General features: G+C 40.1%; 2 protein-coding genes across 2 annotated transcripts in view; one reads left to right on the forward strand and one right to left on the reverse strand.

Annotated features, from left to right (window-relative positions):
* Nucleotides 1–5,239, reverse strand: part of TPR (translocated promoter region, nuclear basket protein) — a gene marked incomplete in the record, with an annotated part of 1,837,142 nt that extends 1,831,903 nt beyond the window's left edge. Inside the window, 1 exon segment of the mRNA XM_044085316.1 lies at nucleotides 4,989–5,239. Coding sequence (XP_043941251.1) covers nucleotides 4,989–5,139 — 151 coding nt within the window.
* A 92-nt stretch (nucleotides 5,240–5,331) lies between these two features.
* The window catches only part of ODR4 (odr-4 GPCR localization factor homolog), a 606,843-nt gene continuing 587,049 nt past the window's right edge, over nucleotides 5,332–25,125 (forward strand). Inside the window, exon 1 of the mRNA XM_044085317.1 lies at nucleotides 5,332–5,540. The gene's annotated coding sequence lies outside the window, so the exon portion shown is untranslated. The remainder of the gene's footprint in view (nucleotides 5,541–25,125) is intronic.

Below are 25,125 nucleotides of genomic sequence, written 5' to 3' on the forward strand. Positions count from 1 at the left end.
CTGTGCCACACAGAAGGACTTTCTGACCACCGTGGCAATGTGGTGATCAAGCGAGGTTGCTGTCAACCTGTGTTCCCAGATCTCTTATAACACCTTCTGTGTTCAGTGGACTACCATCAATGTGGTAATTCATGAGAACCAGGTTTTTCCCAAAGGGGATGACATGCTTTTGGCATTGAGCTTAAGGCCATGGTTCTGACAAAAGTCGGTCTCAGTGAGGCCATTCTGTACAACGTTAACATCACTTGGGGAGTTAATAATAGCTCCCAACTTGCAATCGTCTGCAAACGTTGTCAGACAGAGTCCCTTCGTGTTGGCTTGGACTTCAGAAAAGTAGACACCAAACAGGAGAGGACCCAGGACCGAATCCTGTAGGATTCCACTCGTGACTAGTCGACAGTCTGACTTGGAGTTAGCTACTTTCACACTGTGGGTTCTACCTCTGAGCAGTTTGCAACCCACCTAGTGATACAGGGGTTGATGCCTAGCTTAGTGAGTTTTTCTATGATTCCAGAGTGGGGAATGATATCAAAAGCCTTGGCCAGATCAAGTAGGCTGTATGAACCACCATGCCTTCATCCACAGCTCTGGTGAATGACTCAAAAGAAGTCGACCAAGTTGAGCAGGCATGATCTACCCTTCACAAAAACAAACTGTGCGAGATCCAGTTTGGAAATTCCCTATATCATTTTTTTTATTGGGTCCATGATAATGTGTTCCACACCTTTGCATACAAGACTCGTCAGGCTAATGGGACAATAGTTCCCAGGGTCAGTAGTCGCTCCTGCTTTGTGGAGAGGGATGACTGTAGCAGTGCGCCATTTGGTAAGGACAAAGCCTGGGGCGAGGTTGTGACTGAACAGGGCACACAGGTGAGGTGCCAGTTCACTCTGTAGTTCATGTAGAACACAACCAGGTATATTGTCAGGTCCCATAGAAGCTGTATTCTTGGTTTTTGACAGTGCTGTTTTAATCTGTGCCACAGTAACACTGGGTGCCTGGCAATCTACTGGTATTGTGATTGGTCCTTTGGGGTGGGGGTGGGGGGATAAAGTTGGTACTGAATCTGTCGGCCAGTATATTGGCAATATCTGTTGGCTCGGTAGAGGAGGTTACCATTGTGCAGTAGCTCAAAGCAAATCTGGGTACTGCCGTGGAGATTTTTTACATAAATGTAGAAGGCCTTGTGGTTGTCTTTACTATCTGCTGCAATTCAGTTTTCATAGCTAGCTTTAGAGAATTGGAAGAGGGATATCAGCTTTTTGTGGAGGCTAAGGGAGTTTTTCCATCAGTTTCCTCCTTCTTTTGTGGGGTTTTGTTTATGGCAGGGGAGCACCAGATTGACTTTCTTTTTTTGGAGGAGAGCGTCTTGGTTTCACTGGGTATGGCAAGATCCGTGCATTTGTGTACGTGCTCGTACAGTGCATTGGTGTATGATTCTGCGGTCATGCAACTATTCTCCATTTGTATGGGTGCTGTGAAGTTAGCTTTGGAGAAGTTTTTCATAATGGTTACCTTTGCGCAAGGGGGGGGGTGGGGGGAGTCGATTTCCAAGGTGATTAGTTTGTGATCGGATCTAACCAGGGAGGAACTGACTATTGGTGTAGAGCAACGATCGCCCATGTTAGTAATGGCCAATTAAAGGATGTTGCTACCTCTAGTGGGGGTAAGAACGAGCTGGTCCAGAGCAGTGGAATTAAACTGCAGGAAACGTTGGGCAAGTATATTGGTACAAGAGTAGTTTATCCAGTTAGTAGAGGGGGTAGCTGAAGTCCCCTAGTAACAGTGTGCTAGGGTGGACCCTAATATTCCCCACGGTGCTTAGGAACGTGATGAGAGTCTTGGGACATGCCTGGGGACCTACAGCAGGCTACGACCTGAATCGTTGTCTTACCCCATGTTAGCTGAACCTGAAGTATCTCGGATGCGTTATGTTGGGCTACCAGTCTGGAGGTGTGCGCATCTTTTAGAAATATGGAAACACCACCACCCTTGGAACTTCAGTTCAAATTTCTGGGGCCGACAGGCATGGAATGAGTTATAGCCTGGTAGTGCAGATGTGCTTTCTGCGGCCTTGAACCAGGTCTCTGTTAAAGCACAAATGTTGATGTTCTCCATTTTAAGGAGTGCTTCGAGCGAGTGCATTTTGAGATTTAGATTTCCAACGATGAACAGCATTACTCTTAGATTGCATTTGTTTGTAGCTGTTACTGTGGTAATCTGGTCTTTATTTATTTTACATTTGTTTACCAGGAGAGTCAGACTGGGCATAAAACCTTTTTTTTCACCGGAGGCCCAAGGAGAAAACCTCCCTTGTTAGTAAACTATTTTGTTAGTAGAAGGAAAATTGTATAACACAATAAAGAAATAAATAGCAACAGACATTCATAATGGTAAAAAGATTAGAACAGAATAGATTGGTCAAGTGGAAAACAAGACCAATACTCTTGTATAACAATGCTTCTAGAAGACAGTTCTTACAGTAGCAGCAGGTAGTAACATTGTATACAATACGAGTGCAATTACGATACCTAGTCTTATATACAGTTAGCATAGCAAACTGAAGACTTAAAAAATCTGATAGAGATCAACAGTGAGAAGGAAAAAAAAACATAAGGTAGTCATAGGATTTAAATTCAATGCTCATTACATATGCAATTAAATCAGCTAGTTCCATGGTTTGGGCTACCCATGCCTTGTCTTTGGACCACCACCTAAAAAAATGTTTGCAATACTCTCTGCTGCTGTTCTCTAAGCCCAGACCATAGGGAGTTACTAGGCTACTGGCCTTGAGGAACTTAGAAGCCTAGCCAAGAGTTTAGCCCATGTTTATACAAGTCAGTACCAGATGCCCCTGTACAGCAGGGATATGGGTGGTATCCCAGGGATTTATTGCTGTATTTTCTACTTTCCATCCAGTTAATGATCATGACTGGATACAGTATATTATATATATATATATATATATATATATATATATATATATATATAAATATATAAATAAATAAATAAATAAAGAAAAGCAAAGGAATCTGTCTAGTTCCATCACCACCACGAGCGTTGAGGAAAAATTTAAAAAAAACAGAGAAACTAGTGGTCTTGAAATTTCACTGAAGAGCACAAGTCACAATAATTTCTAATCACCATGAAATCCAGGTAGTGTTTTAAAGCAACAAACACTTATCACAGGCAAGCAATCATGATGAATAAAGGCTTTTGCTTTGAAACACTACCTGGGTTTCATGAGGTTTGAAAATTACTGTGACCGAGTTCATCAACAAAGTTAAGACCACTAGTTTCCCTTTCTTTTTTTTTAAATCAATAAAAAAATACACACATGGGGTACACATCATTAGATCACACAAAATATTGTCAAAAATGGATCTTAGCAAAAATACTACATTCAAATAACATAAATATGAAAGCTTATAAAAATACAAACAAAAACATATGAACACCATTACTTAATTAGAAAGTGAAGAGCATACATATTTTCTCTCAAAAAAGGGTTAAAACAATCAATCTCCTTCAAGTTCTAAAGCTCCACTGTAATCAGCGTTTTATAAATACAACAATGAATACCAGGGTGGGTATGAAATACGGGGAACGAAAGGACTTTTCTCTCAAAAATTAAAGGGGGTTTGCCAATGCAGCACACACTGTTTTGCACATACTAAAGCATCATTTTAAGTGCAATAATACCCACCAAAATAGGCACTACAGAGAAACAGACCTTCCAGGAACTGGGAGCGCCAATTGTCCAACTGCTGTACTGTCTGCTAATTTCTTACAACTACCCGTCAAACACTACTACTACTAGTATACAACCTACAGTCAAAGGATCACAGCCATTAACATATCCCATATTTAGGTTCATAGGTAGGTACTGGCCTATCTGCCCGAAGGCATATATATTAGCACAGCCACATTGTGTGGTATTCACCGCCCCTTTGGTTAGTTCCCTAGGCCCTTGATCTAGCAGCTAGTAACCATGGCCCCCATCTAGTAGAGCTGTTGGTATGATCCCTGGTGTGAACTTTCGGTTACCCATCCACTCATCAAGGTTCCTCTTGAACAGTGATAGTGAAGGACTCTGTCTTATGTAGCTCGGGACCTTGTTCCATAACAAGAGAAGTCTTTGCGAAGGGAATCTATCCCTCCAGCATGTTCTATTCATTGTTGTGCTGAGGTTTATATCTCTAGAGGGTGTAGCTCGAGTAGATTTGTTTTTGCTAAGATGGATCATGTTCAACAGTTCTGGGTTGGACATGGCTCTGTATGTTAGACAGAGATCGCCTCTGAGAAGGCAGTATGCAACAGAGAAAAGCCTTTGAAAACGTGCTGCATAGGACAACTGTTTGAGGCCAGTAATCCTCTTAGTGAGGTACTTCTGTGGTCTCTCCAGCTGCTGGAGATGCCTAGCCAGGTACATTCCAATTGGTGCATTGTACTCAATAATAGGTCTGATGAGGGAAGAGTATTGGGGCACCACTACATCCTTAGATCTTGATGTGAACCCTTTCCCGATCAGATGGGTCACACAGAAGGATTTTCTAACCACCTTGGCAACATGGTTATTTGTAACTTGCATTCATTAAATAGTGTACTGTGCCGTGAGTACCTATCTTTGAATTATTACCACTACATCAACACTGATCTATACAAATTTTACATATAGGTGCCTCGCAAATATACCATATTTTGAGGAGCCTCCAGTGTTGCTTTATGAAAATCCCCTTTATCCAGAGTAAATGGGACTCGTCACACACCAAGTGATGCACAGAACACTATAAACACAAAAAAAGACCCTCTATAAAAGTTGTTAGCAAATACTCCGCATTCTGTCTACTTTCAGAAGCGCTTTCGCACGTTTAAACAGCAAATAGTCTTCCGCGATCTCACATAGTCACTAAAGTGTCCCAGTAGTAAAACAGAACTTAATGACACAACTAGTGCCGGAAAAACAGCCATCAACTCCGCCGACTTACCACTATCAACCTTGAACCTCTCATGGCGGGATTTCATTGAGTCGATTTCTTGCTGCTGGTCACCCAAGAATTTTTCCAGTTTTGTCTGTACATGTTTAGGAAGCTTTGTAAGGTCCGAACGGTCAAGTATCTGCTGTAATACTACCGCCATTTTTCAGCTGTGCAAACCTGAGACAACGCACAGAAACAACTTACAGCATATAACCACCCACAAACCATACGTCTGATAAAAACCTCTAGCAATTACTAGCCAGAAAGTACTGTAGTTGTCGTTCTGTTTTCTGGGATTTGTAGTTCCGGCGAAACCGAGCCTGCTGAACGTCATCGATGTGCGCCTTCCTTGCTCTTAATTGGTTCGCTAAATTGACAGCAAGACCTATGGAAATAATGAAACGTGGGGAAGCTGGACTTGGAATTAAAGTGTTGTTAGTTTTTATTTTTGTATTGCACTGAAAAGGAGTATTGCTCAGTTTTTACTGTTTTATCCGCTTGATATTTTCTTCCAGTCGTGACAGACTGTGGTGTCTATGAAAACAGCAAATACCGACCAAAGTAAGACATTATTCTTTTTTTTATTGAGTGATGAATTAAGGGTGCTCATAGCTCTCAACCAATCAGGGACAAATCCACAAGTAATCAGGGACAATCAGGAACACTTTTAAAATATTAGTACTATTAACTTCAGACACTGACAGAATAAGAAATGTGAATTATTATACAGTTTATGAAGTAAAAGTAGTCGATAACTCGTAATTATTGCCATTATTTATTAAGTACAATTCGCCACCTTTTGTCCAAAAGTCATCGATTTTAGGAGAGATTAAGAGGGACAGAGCTAAAATTTGATTCAAAATCAGGGACAGTTGAGGGGTTTGGAGGCTGTGTGAATGGAACTGAACTTGTACAGAGACACAGTAAAACAGATGTGAGGGTTATGCAGTAAACAGCTGTGCACTTCTGAGAAATCCCTGTTATAGCTCTCAGTTCTCTATCTCCAGAATGTGTAGCACACTACCTGTCATAATGTGGAACAAACGGGCAAAATGTGGAACACTGGAAAAGTGCTTATTTACAGCTTCGGCAAAGAAGCTCACATGGTGGTTGCGTGTTATTTTACACTTATTAGAATTTTTTAACGAGTTCATATGATTAAGTTTTATTTACCATAAATGTCAGTTAAAACAATTCTTAACACTGAATGTGTTCACTATGGATCAGTGAGGAAGATGTACTTTTTAGAACTCAGAGTAAGGAATGCTGTTCGTAATGAGGTACAAGAGGTATGATTCACGTTTATTTTTAATTTTTTATTTTCCATTTTCATACTTTGATCAAACCTTTCTCCTGCAGTTCGGTCTCTGAGCAAGTATGTATCTGGGTCAAATATTTTCTTGTCTTTCTTGTATTAGGAAAAAGGAGTTGTTAAATTTGCAAGAAAATAAGCTGATCACATCTTGAAAAATAACAGCTGTTACTTGGGGGGGGGGGGTCATAAAAAAGGATTGCACTGAAATGTAGATTCCAACATAGTGGAAAAGTGCATTTTTGTGTTAGGGCATTCACAAACTGAAAACTGTTCTTTATGATTATAATTAGTGGCATTTGTTGTTACTTTTGTGATCATACACATTCACATATGGTAGTATTGTAAGTCATATAATTTAACAGTAACACGTTCAATTACAAGTATTTAAACAATGAACATTAACCTAAGATATTAAAATAGCTAAAATAAGAAAATGGTGTCAAAGTAAAACAATGAAACAAAAATAGATATACAGCAGTGGTAAAAACTGATTATGTGTGACATCATTAAAAGCTAGGTCAAAAAAGATGGCCTTTGGGGAGCTTTTAAAGCAGACGAAGATGGAACAATACGTATGCCACCATGGTACGGGCACAAATCCTCATAAGCAAATGATCAGATACCTAACCCAACATAAGTGAATCTTTTTACTATAACTGCTATTATATCAATATTGTTTAAAATTGTACTTGTTTAAAAATGTATTACTGGAGCTTTTCTCCTCGGGTCTCCACTGAAAATGGGCCACAAGCCCAGTTGGACAAACCGGGTTAACAAATGCCAATAAATAAATAAATAAATATAATGTTCTCAGCTATATCACAGGAGATGTTAACAGTATTATATGGACAGAGGGCAAAACTGGCATGAGGGGAAGGTTAGTAAGTTATCTGGGAATAAATCTTGGAGGGAGGAAAAAACAAATAGCAAGATTTTTAAAGATGGTATCAGACCAGGAAGAAAATCCAGTGCAGTCTACAAAGGTTCATAGGTTCATACTAGGCTATCCGCCCTAGGGCATTTATAAGCCTAGCCAGAATGTGTTTGGCTTTCGCCACCCATTTTAAATTTATTTTGCTATGCCCTTTTTCGAGGTTAGTATACTGTGCCTCTGTCTAACAGTGACACAGAAGTGATACCCGGGGTAAACTTACGATCTCCCATCCACTCATCAAGATTCCTCTTGAAGAGAGTCAGTGAGGGACTCTGCCTAACCTGGACTGGGATTTTATTCCAGAGTGAAGGGAGCCTCTGGGTTATGAATCTGTCCCTCCAACATGTCCTATTTATTTCAGTGCTGAGGTTCAAGTCTCTCGAGCATGTAGCTCGATGGGATTTGGATTTTCTGAGGTGCAGCATGTCCATTAATTCCGGGTTGGACATGGCTTTATATGTCAGGCACAGATCGCCTCTGAACAGGCGGTATGCCACTGAGTAGAGCTGGAGTTTCTTTAACCGGGCAGCATATGGCATCTGTTTGAGCCCTTTGATCCTCTTGGTGAGGTACTTTTGGGGTCTTTCCAGTTGCTGCAGGTGTCTGGTAAGGTACATCCCAAAAGGGGCATTGTACTCAATTATGGGCCTGATGAGGGATGAGTAAAGAGGCACAATGACCTCCCCTGATCTAGATGTGAATTCCTTCATGATTAGGTGGGCTATATAAAATGTTTTTCTAACCACTTTGGCCACGTGGTTGTCAAATGAGAGATTGCTATCAACTTGGGTCCCCAGGTCCCTAATTACTTTTTCTGTACTTAATGGATTACCACCTATGTGGTAATTTGTGGGCACTTTGTTTTGCCAAAGGGATGACTATACACTTTTTGGCATTTAGCTTGAGGCCATGGCTCTGGCACCAGTTGTCTGTTTCTATGAGGCCCTTTTGGAGGATGCTTGTGTCAGCTGGTGAGTCGATTATGGTGCCCAGTTTGCAGTCATCTGTGAACTTGGTCAGCCACAGTCCTTCCGTGTTGGCCTGTACCTCCGAGAAATATATACCGAACAAGAGAGGTCCCAGGACTGAGCCTTGTGGGACACCACTTGTAACTGGTTTGGAGTCTGACATGGCTCCAGCAATTCTAACCATGTGGGTTCTGTCCTTGAGCCAGTTTGCAATCCATCTAGTGACATAGGGGTTTATATTTAAGCTGGTGAGCTTATCTATAATGCCCGAGTGGGGTATTGTATCGAAGGCTTTTGCGAGGTCCAGGTAGGCTGTGTGGACCACCTTCCCCTCGTCAATGGCCTTGGTGACTGTTTCAAAGAAATCAACCAGGTTTAGGAGGCAGATCTGCCCTTAACAAAGCCGAACTGGGTAGGATCCAGTGTTTGTAGGTCCCCAATATCTTTATTTATGAGGTCCATAATGATCCTTTCCATAGCTTTGCAGACCAAGCTAGTTAGTCAGGCTTATGGGGCAATAGTTTCCAGGATCCGTTGAGGCACCACCTTTATGGAGAGGGACCACTGTTGCTGTACGCCACTCTTTGGGCACATATCCTGTAGTAAGGCTGAGATTGAACAGTAGTTTTATGTTTGAGTTTAGCTCTTCTTGGAGTTCATGTAGGATGCAGCCCGGGACACCATCTGGTCCCACTGATGCTGTGTTTTTTGCTTTGGAGAGGGCGGCTCTTACCTGAGCATCTGAGATGTCAGGGGAGCAGCACTCTGCTGGGATAGATATTTGCCCTTTTGGTGGGGAGGGGGGGGGAGTTTGTGCGAATTATGCTTGCAGTGATGTGCATCAAAATTTTTCTTGGCTATCAGACTGGTAGATTAAGTACAAGGACACAGAATTTAAAAATTATGGACATCTGGCCAAAATCAGACATGCTTATTAATCATAATATGTGCACCTCCAACAGCTTAGGGCTTTTCTGATTTCCAATGGCATAAATGTACATCTCCAACAGCCTAGCGCTTTTCTGATTTCCAATAGCATTTCAGGGTACAGGACACAAACCCAACTGTAAAAGAGTGAAAGTTGTAAGAAGAGACAAAATGATTTAATTCTCTTCTGTTACCCAGTGGCGATAAGTACCAGTGACAAAAAACTGAGAGTAATGCTGCTCAACGTTAGGAGTTTAAACCTCAAAATGAACTCACTTGAGGCCCTTCTCAAAATGGAGAACATCAATATCTGTGCAGTAACTGAGACCTGGTTCAGGGCTCAAGAGAGCACCCCAGCAATTCCAGGCTACAACTCATACCACACATTTCGGCCACAAAACCTGGACAGAAACACCAAGGGAGGAGGTGTATCCATATTCATCAAGGATAACCACATCTACAGACTAGTTGCAAAGTATGATGCCTCAGAGATCATCCAAGTGCAACTGACAATGGTCAAAACTGCAATGCAGATTGTAGCTTGCTACAGATCACCATCTCTGCCCCAAGACCCCCACTTCTCATTCCTCGAGGTACTGAAAAACATGAGGATCCAACCAAACACCCTAATACTGGGTAATTTCAATTACCCAAACATCAGCTGGGAAAACTACTCAAGCACTAATACCTTTGCTCAACGCTTCCTAGAATATATAGGTTCATAGGTAAGTACTAGGCTATCTGCCCAAGGGCATTTATAAGCCTAGCCAAAATGTGTTGGCTTTCACCGCCCCCTTAGATTAGTTCCCTGTGCCCCTGTCCAGCAGAGCCATTAGTTCCCTGCGCCACTGTCCAGCAGAGCCACTGCAGTGATCCCCAGGTAATTTTTTTGTTTCCCATCCACCCGTCAAGGTTTCTCTTGAAGAGTGTTAGTAAGGGGCTCTGCCTGATACATATTGAAATCCCGTTCCAAAGCATGGGGAGTCTCTGGTACAGGAATCTATCCATCCAGCATGTCCTATTTATCGTTGTTGTGAGGTTTATATATCTAGAGCATGTGGATCTCCGGGATTTGTTTTTTTTTTTTTTTTCGGTGGAGCATGTCCATCAATTCTGGGTTGGACATGGCCTTGTATGTCAGGCAGAGATCACCTCTGAGTAAGCGGTATGCAACCGAGTACAGCTGGAGTTTCTTGAGTCGGGCTGCATAGGGCATCTGTTTTGAGGCCAGTAATCCTCTTGATGAGGTACTTTTGTGGTCTTTCCAACTGTTGCAGTTGTCTTGTAAGGTGCATCCCAAATGGGGCATTGTATTCTATGATGGGTCTAATGAGTGATGAGTAGCGAGGCACAATATTAACTCAAATGCCCTGGACCAGCTTATCAACACCCCTACAAGGGGCAACAGTATACTGGACCTGGTCATCACCAACATGGGGGACAAGTGCTCCACACCCGAGGTAATTCCCTCATTGGTTAGATCAGACCATAGACTCATCACCCTCGATATCCACATACCACCCCCCAAGGAAACCACAGTGAAAAATTTCTCCAAAGCAAACTTTATGCTGCTTAAAACGGAGGTGGAATACTTTGTCACCTCCATGCAGAATGACAACTTGGTTAAATCTGCTGTAGCCTACACAAAGGCACTCTACAAGCACTTACATGAGTGCATGGACCGTGCTATTCCGAACAAAACCAAGACCAATTCCTCCAAAAAAAGGAAATCAGTCTGGTGAACCCTAGCCATAAACAAGCTCTATAATAGAAGGAAGAAATTATTACAAAAAAAAGAGTAAAAACCCAGGAATGGAGGAGCACCCTGACCAACCTTAGCAAAAAGCTAAGATCCCTTATAAATCCTCAAAGGCGAGCTTTGAAAGAAAAATCGCAATGGACACCAAAGACAAACGCAAAGCATTTTTTGGCTATGTCAAGAACCTAAATGGCAACTCTCAGATCTGCTCTGAGCTATAGCATAATGGTTCAAAATTCACGGAACCAACTGATATCGTCAATAGGTTCAGTGCAAACTTTACCCCACCCTCACCCCCTAAAGGGCCCATATCTATACCAGAAGATTGCGCTTCCCCCATAATCATGGACACCCAGGTGAAAACGGCACTTTCTAAAGCAAAAAACACAGCATCCATGGGACCAGACAGCATCCCAGGCTGCGTGATACATGAACTCCAAAATTAACTAATCCCTCACCTGAATACCATGTTCAGCCACAGCCTCTCCTCAGGCTACTTGCCCACTGAGTGGTGCATGGCAACGGTTGTCCCGCTTCACAAAGGAGGGGCCACCACCGACCCTGGAAACTATCACCCCATAAGCCTGACGAGCCTCATCTGTAAGGCCATGGAGCCCATCATCATGGAATTCATAAACAACATTTGGAACCTACAAACCTAGACCCTACCCAGTTTGGTTTCATAAAGGGCAGGTCATGTCTCCTAAACCTGGTTGACTTCTTCGAGACAGTCACCAAAGCAATCGATGAGGGAAAGGTGGTTCACACGGCATACCTTGACCTTGCAAATGCCTTTGATACTATTCCCCACTCGGGAATTATAGACAAACTCACTAACCTAAATATAAGACCCTACATCACAAGATGGGTTGCTAACTGGCTCACAGACAGAACCCATACAGTGAAAATAGGAAATGCTAGGTCCGACTCCAAACCTGTGACAAGTGGAGTATCCCAGGCCTCAGTCTTGGGACCTCTCCTGTTCGGTATTTATTTCTCTGAAGTACAAGCAAACGCAGAGGGACTATGGCTAACAAAGTTCACAGACGACTGCAAACTGGGTGCCATAACTGAGACTCCTATTGATGTAGATATCCTTCAAAAGGAGCTCACTGAAACAGATACATGGTGCCAAAATCATGGCCTCAAGCTAAATGCCAAAAAGTGCATTGTCATCCCCTCGGGGGAAAAAACAAGTACCTACGAATTACCACATAGGTGGTTGCTCACTTAACACAGAGAGTGTGATAAGAGACCTAGGGACCCAGGTGGATAGTAACCTCTCCTTCAATAACCACATCGCTAAAGTGATTAGAAAATCCTTTTACATGGCCCACCTTATCACGAAGGGGTTTGCATCTAGAAAAAAGGAAGTTATTGTCCCTCTCTACTCATCAGTCATTGGACCCATTATTGAGTACAGTGCCCCATTCGGGATGTACCTTACTAGACACCTGCAACAACTGGAGAAGCCTCAAAAATACCTCACCAAGAGAATAATGGGCCTAAAACATATGCCGTATGCCACCAGGCTAAAAAAACTTCAACTGCACTCGTTGCATACCGGCTACTCAGAGGTGATCTCTGCCTGACATACAAGGCTATGTCTAACCCTGAATTACTGGAAATGCTCCACCTAAGGAAATCCCAAGCTACACGCTCTAGGGACCTAAACCTGACCTCAACAATAAACAGGACTTGTTGGAGGGACAGATTCGTGTCCCAGAGACTCCCTTTGCTCTGGAATAAGGTCCCTATATATGTGAGGCAGAGCTCCTCATTGGCATTCTTCAAGAAGAATCTTGATGAGTGGATGGGGAACAGGAAATTCACCCCGGGAATCACTTCTGTGGCTCTGCTCGATAGAGGAGCAGGTGACTAAACCACATGGGAGGCGCAAGCCAAAACAGTTTGGCTAGGCTTAATTATGCCCTAGGACCAATACCCTAGTACCTATGGACATTAAAATATTTTACATGTCTGCTCACAGCTGTCAATGTTTTAAAATTCCCATCTGTGCATCTGCATATAGTAAGGAATGTGACATGAAGTCTTCAGAATGACATAAAGAATTATTGCTTCTTTTTACACTCCATTAAAAAATTATGTATATGTTTTTGTTTTACAGTTACCACCTTTATTGTTATCTTGCATTTTTGTTTTTTTTTTATTTCTCCTTCCTTTTCAATTTTGTCACCATCATACCCTTGACTGCATTTCACAGCCATGAGGTATTTTTCATCACTAAATTAAAATACTTGTTTATTCTAATCATATATTACATGGTCAACAGAGAAAAGTGGAGGTAGCCTGTAATTACATGAAATATTTTCCTTGGCTCAAGACCCACAATTACAAGAATTTAGCTAATAACAATATTTGTGGTTACAGATTATTCCACCTGTCTAGCTATGGTGTATAAGTGCAGAGACTGTCAGGATGGCTGCACACTGAGTAACAGGTTAATTAGAACTCTCCCAATGTGAAAACTGAGAAGATGTTTAAAAATCCAGTTTAAAGTTATCACTTTAGGTAAATTTCAATGACTAGTAACTACTCTGCCCGGACGCTACTAAAAATACATTTGGAGAAAGTAAGTGAAAATCATTTTGAAAAGAAGAAGGAAGCACCTTTGCTGGAAATATCCTTGTCGTTATTAAACCATCCTGTTTCATATATATATTTTTTCCACTTCCAAAGCTGTCTGTCACCAGATCCTCTCCTTGTTCAGCAGGTCTACTGGACCCATTATAGCACCCCCCCCCGACTCAGCCTGACTTGCGTCTGGAGCCAGTGTGGAAATCTGGGATGCTGGTGCAGCCCTAACCCTCTCCCACCCTGTGACAGCCTTACAAGCTCTGCAATCATTGCATAAAGGAGTTGCCTCCACACTTCCTTACATGTTGTCTATGTATAGGAGTGAGTTGCCTGCAGATTTCCTCACACGTCTGCTGTGTGCAGGAGCTGCCTGCACCCACTTCCTCGCACACCCACTGTGAGCAATAGCTGCCTGCACACAATTCTTTGCATGCCCGCTGTGTGCAGGAGCTGCCTGCACGCACTTCCTCACACTCATGGCCATCCAACCATTTGATATACCTCTGACAGCACAGAGCTCGCACGGCTGTTGTGCTGCTATTGCAGTGAGCCCATGTAGAATCCCTCCCCCAGAATGGATGAACTCCGCATCAGGTGCTCACTCCCATCCAGTCCCCTCCAGCATTTGTGCTGCTAGTTGAACCTGGGTCATCTGGGTGCAGTAAGGGATTTATCCCTCCGCACAATGAGGTCTGATCACAATCAGGATCACTTGCCGGTTAATCTAATCTAACCATTTTAATTAACCCATATTATTATTTCTCTCATTTAATTTTTTTCAGATTTAAATGTGTCAGTTCATCTCATCTGAGCTGTTCTTATTTGTTTGCCATGACGGCTGTTATGCTGCATGTTTTCCCATGAGTTTTATTTTATTCAGTGCAGCACTCCCTGCAGAGTAAGTTGCACAGTATTTCAATAACTTAATCCATTGTCCTAGTCATTCTTGTCTTCCATTTCTTTATTATGAACTTCTTAGCTACTAATATCACCAAAAATAACCTTGCCATGTTCATCTGTTATAGTCTAAACTTTCATCCTGCCCTAATAATAAACCCATCAGTTCATCTTACTAGAGCAGTTGCTGCTGCATAGGATTTTTTGTGAAACACATCTTTGGTCTTTGGATATTTGTGTATCAGTTACTTTTCTTTTTCTCTGGAGACTTACAAGGCACTGTAAGCTTAATTTGATGCCAGATCCAGGCTTTTCTTAGAGCCACTTCTGAAAAGGGAGACCATCGAGGAGGATTAGCTTAGTATTTTGTCCTGCTTTTGCTGACAATGGACCTCATAATACCAGATACAGATATTATGTACTTACCTCAATGATAAACTAGAATGTGCAGGTCCATCCCCAGTAATGTATGTGTCTTCCTGCCTTGTTGCACTGTAGGTCTAAAGGATTAATGCCAAGTGTGTGTCTCCTTAGAGTGGCTTATGTCAGATATAGAGAGGTATGACACCTCATGGAAACGTTTTAAGTACTTAGCTATCCTAAAGCATGTTAACCTTAGTCCTGCTGTTACTGAGGATGGGCCTGGTCATCCATATTTATTGCTATGATAACTATATAACATTTTGTTGAATGAGATTGCACTCCACTGTGTACCAGCCATTATAATTAGCATTTGCTGCTTGTCTTTGCCTGACAGGTGCAATTAACCTGTAATGAAGTTTTACAACCACATCCTAGTGTGCTGTTACTCTTGTCTTACTGGTTATCATTTTTCACAGAAGTGAACAAAGCTGTAGCATCCTCACAAAAAATCCCCAGTACACACTGTTTAGATACATTAAGATAAATTTTAACAATGTTTTGATGTATTGGTTGATTTATTATGTCAGTCTAAAAATATATATATCATTTTCATATATATATATATATATATATATATATATATATATATATATATATATATATATACACTTCACTGTGGCAGTCTGTACAGAGAACTAAAGTAACAAACTACTTCCTTTAGTCCAGAGTTTGATTCTCTCTGCTTTGGTTTGCCTTCTGTTTAACATTGAGCAAGTCAATTAACCAGTCATTGCTCCTTGGCCAAGTCTGAAAATGGTCCATGTGGATCAGTGTTCTGCTCAGGTTAACAAACACATACAAATAAATACACGTTTCATTATTAATTGTATATTATGCAATATTTGTGTGTATATGTATATTTTGTCATTCTTTGCCACACCTGCCTGAGTTGCTGATAGCTCAAGTTGATGTAAAAGATCTCACAGCACCTATCAAAAAGAATATGGGAAGTCCCCTGATGCCCTGGTCAAATTTTCCCCTATTTAGTATAAATACCTTCTCGGGTCTTCCCTGAGTAGAGACCATTAACCCAGTGGTATTGACAAGGTCAACAAAGTGTAAGCAAATAAAATAAATTGTTATGTATAATGATGGATGTCCCCACAGAGTACAGGAATAAAACATTTCCGAATGTTGATTTTAAATACAAGCTTTTAAAAACTCTGCTCATGTGGTGCTAAGTGCAAGAGATTTAGGAATATTTGACTTCCTTCTAATTTCACTAACCTTGGATAACCATCACTGCAAAAAAAATTTTATTCCTGCATTTCAGCCTTGCGAATCCAAGTTTTATTAATTTTGAACTTGCTAGCCTTTGATTTGGGTGCTTCAAATTAACACCTCCACCTCCCCACACCTCCACCTCCCCACACCAACACCAGATTCTTTTTAACACCTTTATTGTATTGTAACTTGTGACACAGGCAAATTCACATTCAAATAAAAGTAATCAAAATATACGAATATAACAGACACTATATTTCACATATAATTACTGTATATAATGTAACCTAAGCAATATTACATAAATTATTCAATTCCTGCCTTTTTTACACAAGAAACATCTTTATTAAACCATCACTTACTACATAGGCAATCGTACATTTATATAAATGAAAACAAACCACACAGACACAATCCCATTTGCAAGCATTTTACATCACAAACTATACTGACACACTCCCAGTTGCAAAAATGTATACATCACATTTTCCATTTTCTAGTAATTGCTTTTTTGGCAGCCACCATTATTAGACACAGCAAGGCCTTACCATGTCTAGGAAATTCTGATTCTATATCATAGCTCAGAAAAATCATCTCCCTCATGAGACCACTCTGCCCACCCAGCATCTCTAACACTGCATCCCACAGGAAATCCTTAAAGTCCACCAACTCAACCACCGCACTCCCAGAAAATATGTTCCTGATTTATTTATTTATTTTACATTTGTTGACCGGGCTAGTCTAACTGGATATATGTCCATTTTCAGTAGAGGCCCGGGGAGAAAAGCTCCAAGCTTTAGCAGTGACAAAGATTACAATATACAGTAATAGTCAAAACAAATTACAGGACATTGTTACATTGAGGTTGACATAAGTTATTTAGAGTCCTTAGTAGGTTAACAATAAGATCAAATAATGTGAGCAAAAATTTGAGAGAGCGCAATCAAAAAAGCAAAAACAATATTGAATTGTAAAAAAAAAAATTTACAGGTATGTGACATAGAACAGTGGAGTACAGAAGTGTAAGGAGAGCAAAAAGGGAAGGAGACAACAGTCAGGGTATATCAGTCTGGGTTAGAGCAGGGACAAAGCCAGTGATTTTTAAGATATTCTTTAAGATGCTTTTTAAAGAGATGAGTGGAAGCAAGATATGAAAGTTCACCAGGAAGCTGATTCCAGCTTTTTCCTACTGTGTTGGTGAAAAATGAGTCCCCAGGTTTGTTTTTAGATTTAATAGTGGAGACTAGAATTTTGTTAGCTGAGCGTAGAGTTGCAAGATTTTTGTAGGGGGTAATCAGCTTAGTAAGGATTGGGGTATTATTAGGGTGATAAAGTATCTTTTGGGTGATAACAAGTTGTTGACAAAGTTGTAGGTTCTGCAGTTCTAACCATCCCAGTTGTTTGAGGTTATGACAGTGGTGAGTTCTGAAAGGGGAGCCAGTGGCAAATCTGGCTATGCTATTGTAACTAGTAGAAAGTTTGATGAGGTTGTTTCTAGATAGGTTGGTATATATTGCAGAAGCATAGAAAAGGGTAGAGATTAGGTGAGTCTGGGCAATAGTCATTCTGGCTGAAGGGGTAAGGAAGGGTTTGTTTCCGTGAAGGGTGCCTAGTTTTTTGTTGACAGACTTTATAGTAGCATTAATATGGTCATCATAGCTAAGGTTGTTATCAATTGTTACTCCCAGTAGACTGGTTGTAGTGTCAGGGGATATGTTAGTTCCATTGTTAGAGGTGACTGTAAAGTGTGGATGAGGTGACTTATGAGTAGGAGCAAAGAGCAGTAATTTTGTTTTTTTGGGGTTTAAAAGGAGACAGTGTTGCATAAACCAATTTTCAACACTGTTAAATACTGTTTGAGTGAGGGACTGGAGAGAGGTTATGGACTTGGCTGAACAAATTAAAGTCGAGTCATCTGCATATTGTATGCAGGTGGCTTGAGGAATTTTGGTATGTAGATCATTAATAAACAATGAAAAGAGAAGGGGTCCTAATACAGAGCCTTGTGGTACTCCAATGTTCACAGGGAGGGAAGTAGAAAGAGTATTGTCCCAAAGTACTGCTTGTTGTCTGTTTTCAAGGTAGGATTTAAACCAATGTAGTGCGTGTGTATCGAGTGATTGGGCTTTTAGTATGTCAATAAGCAAGTTATGGTTCACCATATTGAAGGCTTTTGAGAGGTCAATAAACAGTGCAGAGGAGAAAGTATTATTATTACAATTTTTGTTTATGGAGTCAGAAAATGATAGCAGGGCAGTTGTTGTGCTATGAAATGGTCTAAAACTATGCTGGCAGTCTGCAAGTAAATTGTTATGGAGAAGGTGGGCAAGTAGTTGTTTATGTATGCACTTTTCCATTATTTTAGCTATTGGAGAGAGTAAGGCGATAGGCCGAAAGTTGGAGAGCTCGGTAGATGATCCACCTTTGTGTAGAGGGATGATGTGAGATACTTTCCATATGGAAGGGATTTTGCTTTCTAAAATTGTTCTGTTTATAAGGATGGAGATGGGATAGGCGATTTCTTTAGCTGCAATATGCAGGAATTCTGCTGGAAGACAGTCAGCAGAAGGGGAGCATGGTTTAAGTTTTTGAAGGAGGTTGCAAATGAGGGATATGGGTACAGGTTGAATATGAAATGTTGAAGTTACAGTATTATTGGTATGTAATGGTGTTGTGGTGATGGGTGGTAAAGTATTAGCTAGGGTTAGAATGGCTTCTGTAAAGTAGTTATTAAAGGCATCAGGTATCAGGTTAGAGTTACTAGGGTTAAATCCTGAAGGGGTAGGAGATTTAGAGTGGCCTGGTTTAAGAAGTTTGTTAATGCCTGTCCAGAATTTTTGTGGCTTTTGTTGGTGGGTTTGTTGAAGGTTAAGGTAGTAATCTTTTTTGTCTCTGAGAATGTCTTTCTTGGTAGCATTTCTTAATTGTTTAAAGTAAAGGTGATCAGATGGACTTTTGGAGGCTCTCCATTTGGCCCAAATCTTATTTCTGAGGAGGATTTTTTGCCTGGTATGTTTTGTAAGCCAGGGGGCAGTTTTGGTTCTTATTCGGGATGATCGAATGGGGGCGTGGTAATCTAGGATTTGAAGGAATCTAGTATTAAATAAGGTCACTGCTTCATCAAGTTGAAGATGAGACATAGATGACCAGTCACATGCTTTTAGTTCATTTTGGAAACTGTCTGGATTAAAGCATTTTTTGGAGCAGGAGGATTTAAAATTATTAGTGTTAGGGCTATGAATTTTTTGTTTAATGATATAGGTTAGCATATGGTCACTGATATCATCGGGAAGGGTTCCTGGTTTATAAGTATCAAGATGGCTGTTGAGAAGAATCCAGTCTAGGGTGGTTTCCTTGTTGCTTGGCTTATGGATTCTAGTAGGGGTGGTTATTATCTGTGAGAAATTGTGTAGATTTATGTGATTGGTAGGATTGGGAGAACTACAGGTTGTCCAGTCTATATTAAAGTCTCCTAATACAATGGTTTCCTGAGGTAGGTGGGTAGATAGGTGACTAAGTATGTTTTCAAGTTTATTAATGTTATTTCCAGGAGGGAGATATGTGCAAATTAGATAGATAGATTTGGAGTTATTGATTTTTAGCTTGGCAGTAAGGGTTTCTGCATTGGTATCTGAGGGTAGTGGCAAAATGAAGGATGACACTTGGAGTTCAGATTTATACAAAATGGCTACTCCTCTACCCTTTTTAATTTTGCGGTCATATCTTAGGATATTATATCCAGGAGGGGTAATCTCCTGGTCCAGAGTAGAGGGTTTTAGCCATGTTTCTGTAATACAGAGAATGTCAAATGAGTGCACCTGTAATAGTGCATGTAGGTGGGTAATTTTATTGTTTATGCTGCGGATGTTAAGGTGAGCTATAAGGAGGGAGTTAGCTGGTCTTTTAGGGGTAGTAGAAATAGGAAATGTTAGATTGTGAGGGTTGTTGTGAGTATTAGTATTGGGGCCAGGGTTAGGATGAATATCACCATCTAATAAGGGGTGTCGTAGGGGATATTGTACAAACTTAAGGATTTTGTAGTAATTGATTGGAGTTTTTTTGACAGGGAAGTAAGTAACATGGATAGATCTATGGTACTTAGGAAGTATGTAGATAAAGGTGGCAGTTATGTTACTATGTTTAAGTGAGTTTATGTGAGAAAGAGGTAGAGTTTGTTGGTAGGGGTGGTGTTTCTCAGGAAGAGAAGAAAGTTCAAAGAAGGTTAGTGTGTAAGGAATAGTTAGAGCAGCAAGAGTTGTAGTTAAGAGTAGTAGGTTTGTGAGTAAAGATTTGTTTTGAGTCGATTACTTCTTTCTTCCTCTTCACACCTTCAACATTTACTGTCTCCCTGAGAGTAAAAGTTCTCTGGAGTCTACTTTGGGTCTAAAAATATCTATGTAAACATTTCCAAGAAAAAATCTTAAATCCTCTAGATTTTGTTGCATATTGGGAGACCTACATATATCCCCCATTGTTTCTTTGTGAATTGCTTATCCAGTCTCTCTTCCCAACCCTTTCTAACCTCCTCTGATTGATTCCTATTCTCTACTATTAATTAATTATTCCTTTTTTAATGGCAGCTTCTGTTCTAGATTCTATTAAAAATTTTACCAGTGCTGGTCTTTCATTTAGGATCCCCCTATTTCTTTCTCTCTGCCTATACTCTGATACCAATCCTTGAAAAGGAAGGCAGTCTCTAACCTGTAGTCCAAAGAAATTCTTGGCATCTTCCCATTGTGTCATTTTCCCCTCTCTAGTTATTTGTTCCCAATACCTTGATTCCTTTGACAGTTTTCTCCAATAAATGCCAGCGTCCTCTTGCCTATTTTCCGTATCTCTAATTGCAGTCATCCCTATCGGCAGAATCTCCTTCTCCATTCCTGTCTTCATTTAGTTCTTAGAATACTTTCTGCTACTTTATGGCTATAATATTCTGCATGATTATTGTAATTCTCCTTAAAGGCCTGCATTCAAAATCCCAGTCTCTGCTTTTTTCTTCAGCTTCCCCCATATTTCATCATCATCCCTTTCCACTTTGGATTATAGTTTTCTGCTTGTGCTATGTATAGAAGTCTTAACTGTGTAGCTCTGAAATACCCTTTCAAATTGGGTAATCCCAATCCACCCTGTTCTACTGGAAGAATCAGCTTATCCCACTTGGTTCTTGCCGTCTTCCCTTCACAGATAAAATCCTTCAGCTCTTTATTAGCTGCTACCCACAACTTCTCCTCTGATTGATAAAAATATGCCTGACCTTTATATAAGACTAAAAGGACTTTTAAGTGCTTGAAACTTAATATCCATATAACAAACCTTACATTTTCTCAGTTTTTCTATTATTCTTTGTTTATTCTCTTCTCGTATATCCTTAGCTCCCAGACTCCTAAGTATTTTATTTTTAGCATGTCCCCATAATTATGGGTGTTCCTGAACCAGTTCTTGTGTGGATACATAATTTACCACTGTTGCCTTTGTTTTAACTTCATTAATTTTGTATTTCAAAAATATCTGAAACTGTCTCAAAATGTTCCACAACACTGTTCTGTATTTTCTGGTTTTGTCAGGTACAAAATAATATCATCTGCAAATAAAGCCAGCTTTTCTTGACTAACATACCAATTATATGAGTCCCTTATTGTCTTTGCCAGTGGTTGTAAATAACAAAGGGGAAAGAGGACACCCCTGCCTAGTTCTCTTCTCAAGCAGAAATTAACACAGAGGACCCTGTCTTCTTTAATTTTTGCCTATGATCCCTCATATATTCTCCTAATCAATGATATATTTTTTCAGGAAATGCAAGTGCTTCCATTACCCTGCTTATAAAGTCCCAGCTTACTGTGTTAAATGCTTTCTCTGCATCAAGACCTACCAACAACAATGGTATTTTCTTACATTCTGATTCTGTCTGGATCATCAGTGTTTTGTTCATGTCAAATGTTTGCCTCCCCTCCATAAAACCACACTGATCCATGTCTACCAGTTTGGGCATTATTTTTTCTATTCTTTTAGCCATTATAGACATGAGCACTTTATAATTGTGGTTTAGTATTGAAATGGACCTGTATGAAGCTGGATCTGATGGATCCTTACTCTCTTTAGGTATTACAACTAACAGTGCTTTCTTTCAGGATGGTGTATTTCTCCTTCTCTTAAGGTATTGTTGAACAAAACCTTCCAGATATCATTTTTTTTCTTCCTGGCTTCAAAACTTCTACAGGAATACCATTAATTCCTGGGGACTTTCCAGCAGATTGGCTCTACATCACAATTTTTATCTCATCTCCTCATATCGCAAGTGTTAGAGAAATGAGCCTCATCTACCTCTAACTTTGGCATATTTAATTCTTCCATAAACATTTCCATTTGTATCTTTTCTTGATTTCCATATTTCTCTGCTTTATAGAGACTCTCATAGAATTTCCAGAATATTTCTAATACCTCTACAGGATCTTTTATTACCTTCTTTGTTACAGGCTCCCTAAATATGGTGACAGCCCTTTCTACTTTCTGTTGCCTGAGTCCCTGGGATCCCACTTGTGTCCCTGCTGTACAGGGAAAACAGGTGCTGACTTTATGGGAACTTGGGTGAAATTCTTGGCTAGGCTTATAAGGGCCTTCAGGCTAATAGCCTATTATTGTCCTATGGCCCTATGAGTCATTGTGCTAAAAGTCTTTGTGCTGCAGTGTTATTATGAAAAGACAGTTGCTTAACAGCAGTCTTTCTAAGCTCATGCATATTATCGAGGTAATCCCTTATTTTCTGCCTAGCATTCTGCAGTTGATCCTCCTCTTGTTCTGTGAGATTCCCCCTATTCTGCAATACTTTCACATTTGTCAGTCTCTCTGCATAATTCTTGTTACTTCTTAACCATAACCCACTTTCTTTTATTTCCACCTTATTTTTAAACTCCACCTTAATTTCATCCCACTCCCTAGCTATATTTTCAGAAAAAATGTCTATCCTCTCTAACCGGTCCTGAATAATCTCAACTACCCATTTCTAAAATTCCTCTCTTTTCAACAGATGGGTGGGAAAGTGCCCAGTGTCTCATTTTTATTTTATTACTCTTGTGTTTTTATTTTAGCTATTATTGGCACATGATCAGTTTTTATATCTTGGGGAATAATATTTAAATTCACTCTGAACACCTGTTACTGAATTTACATCTGCCATGCCCAATACTTTCACAAATATCTTCAAAAATGTACCCTCCTTTATTAAATTTTCCATTCTGGGCTCCCAGATACACCTTCACTGCTGCAAATCAGTCCCCACCTACAAGTAATATTCATTGCTGAAAACTGATTATTTCCCCCCAGACATTTCTTAAGCTCCCTTACAGCATTTTTAGGTGGAATGTAAATATATGCCAGTATAATCCACCTCCCTTGCCAGTAATAGCCCCTTAGCACTACAAATCTGCAATTATTATCTTATCTTCTTGCATCACTATTGGAGTTCTTCTTGGAATTAATATAAATTCTCCTGTCTTCCCTTGTCCCATGTATTCCCCTGAATAAGCATCCTAAAACCCTTTCATTATCAAATTCACATGTTCAGTTCTTTCTAAATGTGCCTCCTGTAACATAGCTATTTCCACTTTACATTTTTTTAATATAGGTCACTATTCTTTCTTGTTTGTATTTATCTGTGAGGCCATTTACATTTAAAGACATTAAAAGACATTAATGAAAGCATCATTGTATTAAAAAAGTTATTATTCCCCCATTTTTATGTACAACACCTTTTTTGTTAAATGCCCAGTTCCAGCTTTTGTGTTACATGCATACACTGTATGGCAGGTCGAAGTTTTATACAGTTGTTTTTTGTCGTATATATTTGAGGCTATGTCACATCTTATAAACGTTTTATTGAAAGCCCTCAAAAAAAAAAAAACACACACACCATCAATACCTCTCTAAAACCTATTAACCTAATACTAACACACAAAACTATGTACACCTTCAAATATTGAAGATTTACCCTCCTAATAGCAACAAACGTCCCAAACTGACAGACTTGAGTTAACCTAAAAGAAAGGTCATCCATGCTAAGAGGCATGGTGCAGCCTGTGCTTCTACTAAGTGCTGATTGGTTGTGTCTTATCTTTACAGCTCTTCCAGCTGGGAAAACCCCTGAATGTTTTCAGAAAACATTACCTACCTTAGGAAAGCCCCTGGATGTTTTCAAAGAAGATTGGTCTACTTTGGGAAAACCCCTGAATGCTTTCAGAGAACATTATCTGTTAGCCAATTTCTCTTTTCTTTTTTTCCCACAGCCAGTCACTGCCCACCAGACTGTAGACAGTTTCTCTGTCAGATTGTTTCCATCGAAACACGAAGACCAATTGCAGAATTGTTACTGAGCTTACATGTATTTGCTAGAAAAAAACACAAAGACCAATTGCAGAATTGTTACTGAGCTTACATGTATTTGCTAGAAAAAAGCCTCATACTATTCAGTGTTCTTTTTCATTTAATCACTCTCTCTTAAAACATGTTAATAGCTCTCTCTTAAAACATGTTAATAAATCAATCTAAGGTCTTTAATCCGGCCATTTCCCCATGCAAGAATGAGAAAAAGCACATTATTTTGTCTTTTTTATCATGCTTTTTAACCAGGCTCTGTTTTTATACATTACAGTGCCTATATTTCTTAAAACTGAACAAGAAGAGAGGAAAAGTGAGCAAGAAGGAAAAAAAAACGGCAGCATTTGTTTACAGTCCCCATTATACTTAAAGCTAACTGAAAAAAACTTTACTTTATAGCATGTAAAGAAAACCACATGCCACAAAATTGGTACTATTTAAGAAAAACATCTTTACTTACAGTAAACTTTCTCCCTCCTCTTGCCCTCTCCAAAGGACTTTTCCAAACATTAATGATATGAAGCAGGTCATATGATTTAGCATCTGTTTATCAGTGTGTTGGCGCAGTGGTGCAGCAGTTTGAGTTCTCACAAGAGGTTTTCTGGTTCAGTTCTGGGCTGGGGTTCCTTCTGTGTGGAGTCTGCATGTCCTCCCTGCATTCGTGTGCATTTCCTCTGGGTGCTTCTCTTTCTTCCCTCGTTACAAAGATATGTGTCTGGAGAGTTTCTCCC

Source organism: Protopterus annectens, chromosome 10.part0 (assembly GCF_019279795.1).
Source record: "Protopterus annectens isolate FY-2018-M chromosome 10.part0, PAN1.0, whole genome shotgun sequence".
In the NCBI taxonomy this organism is placed as follows: domain Eukaryota; kingdom Metazoa; phylum Chordata; order Ceratodontiformes; family Protopteridae; genus Protopterus; species Protopterus annectens.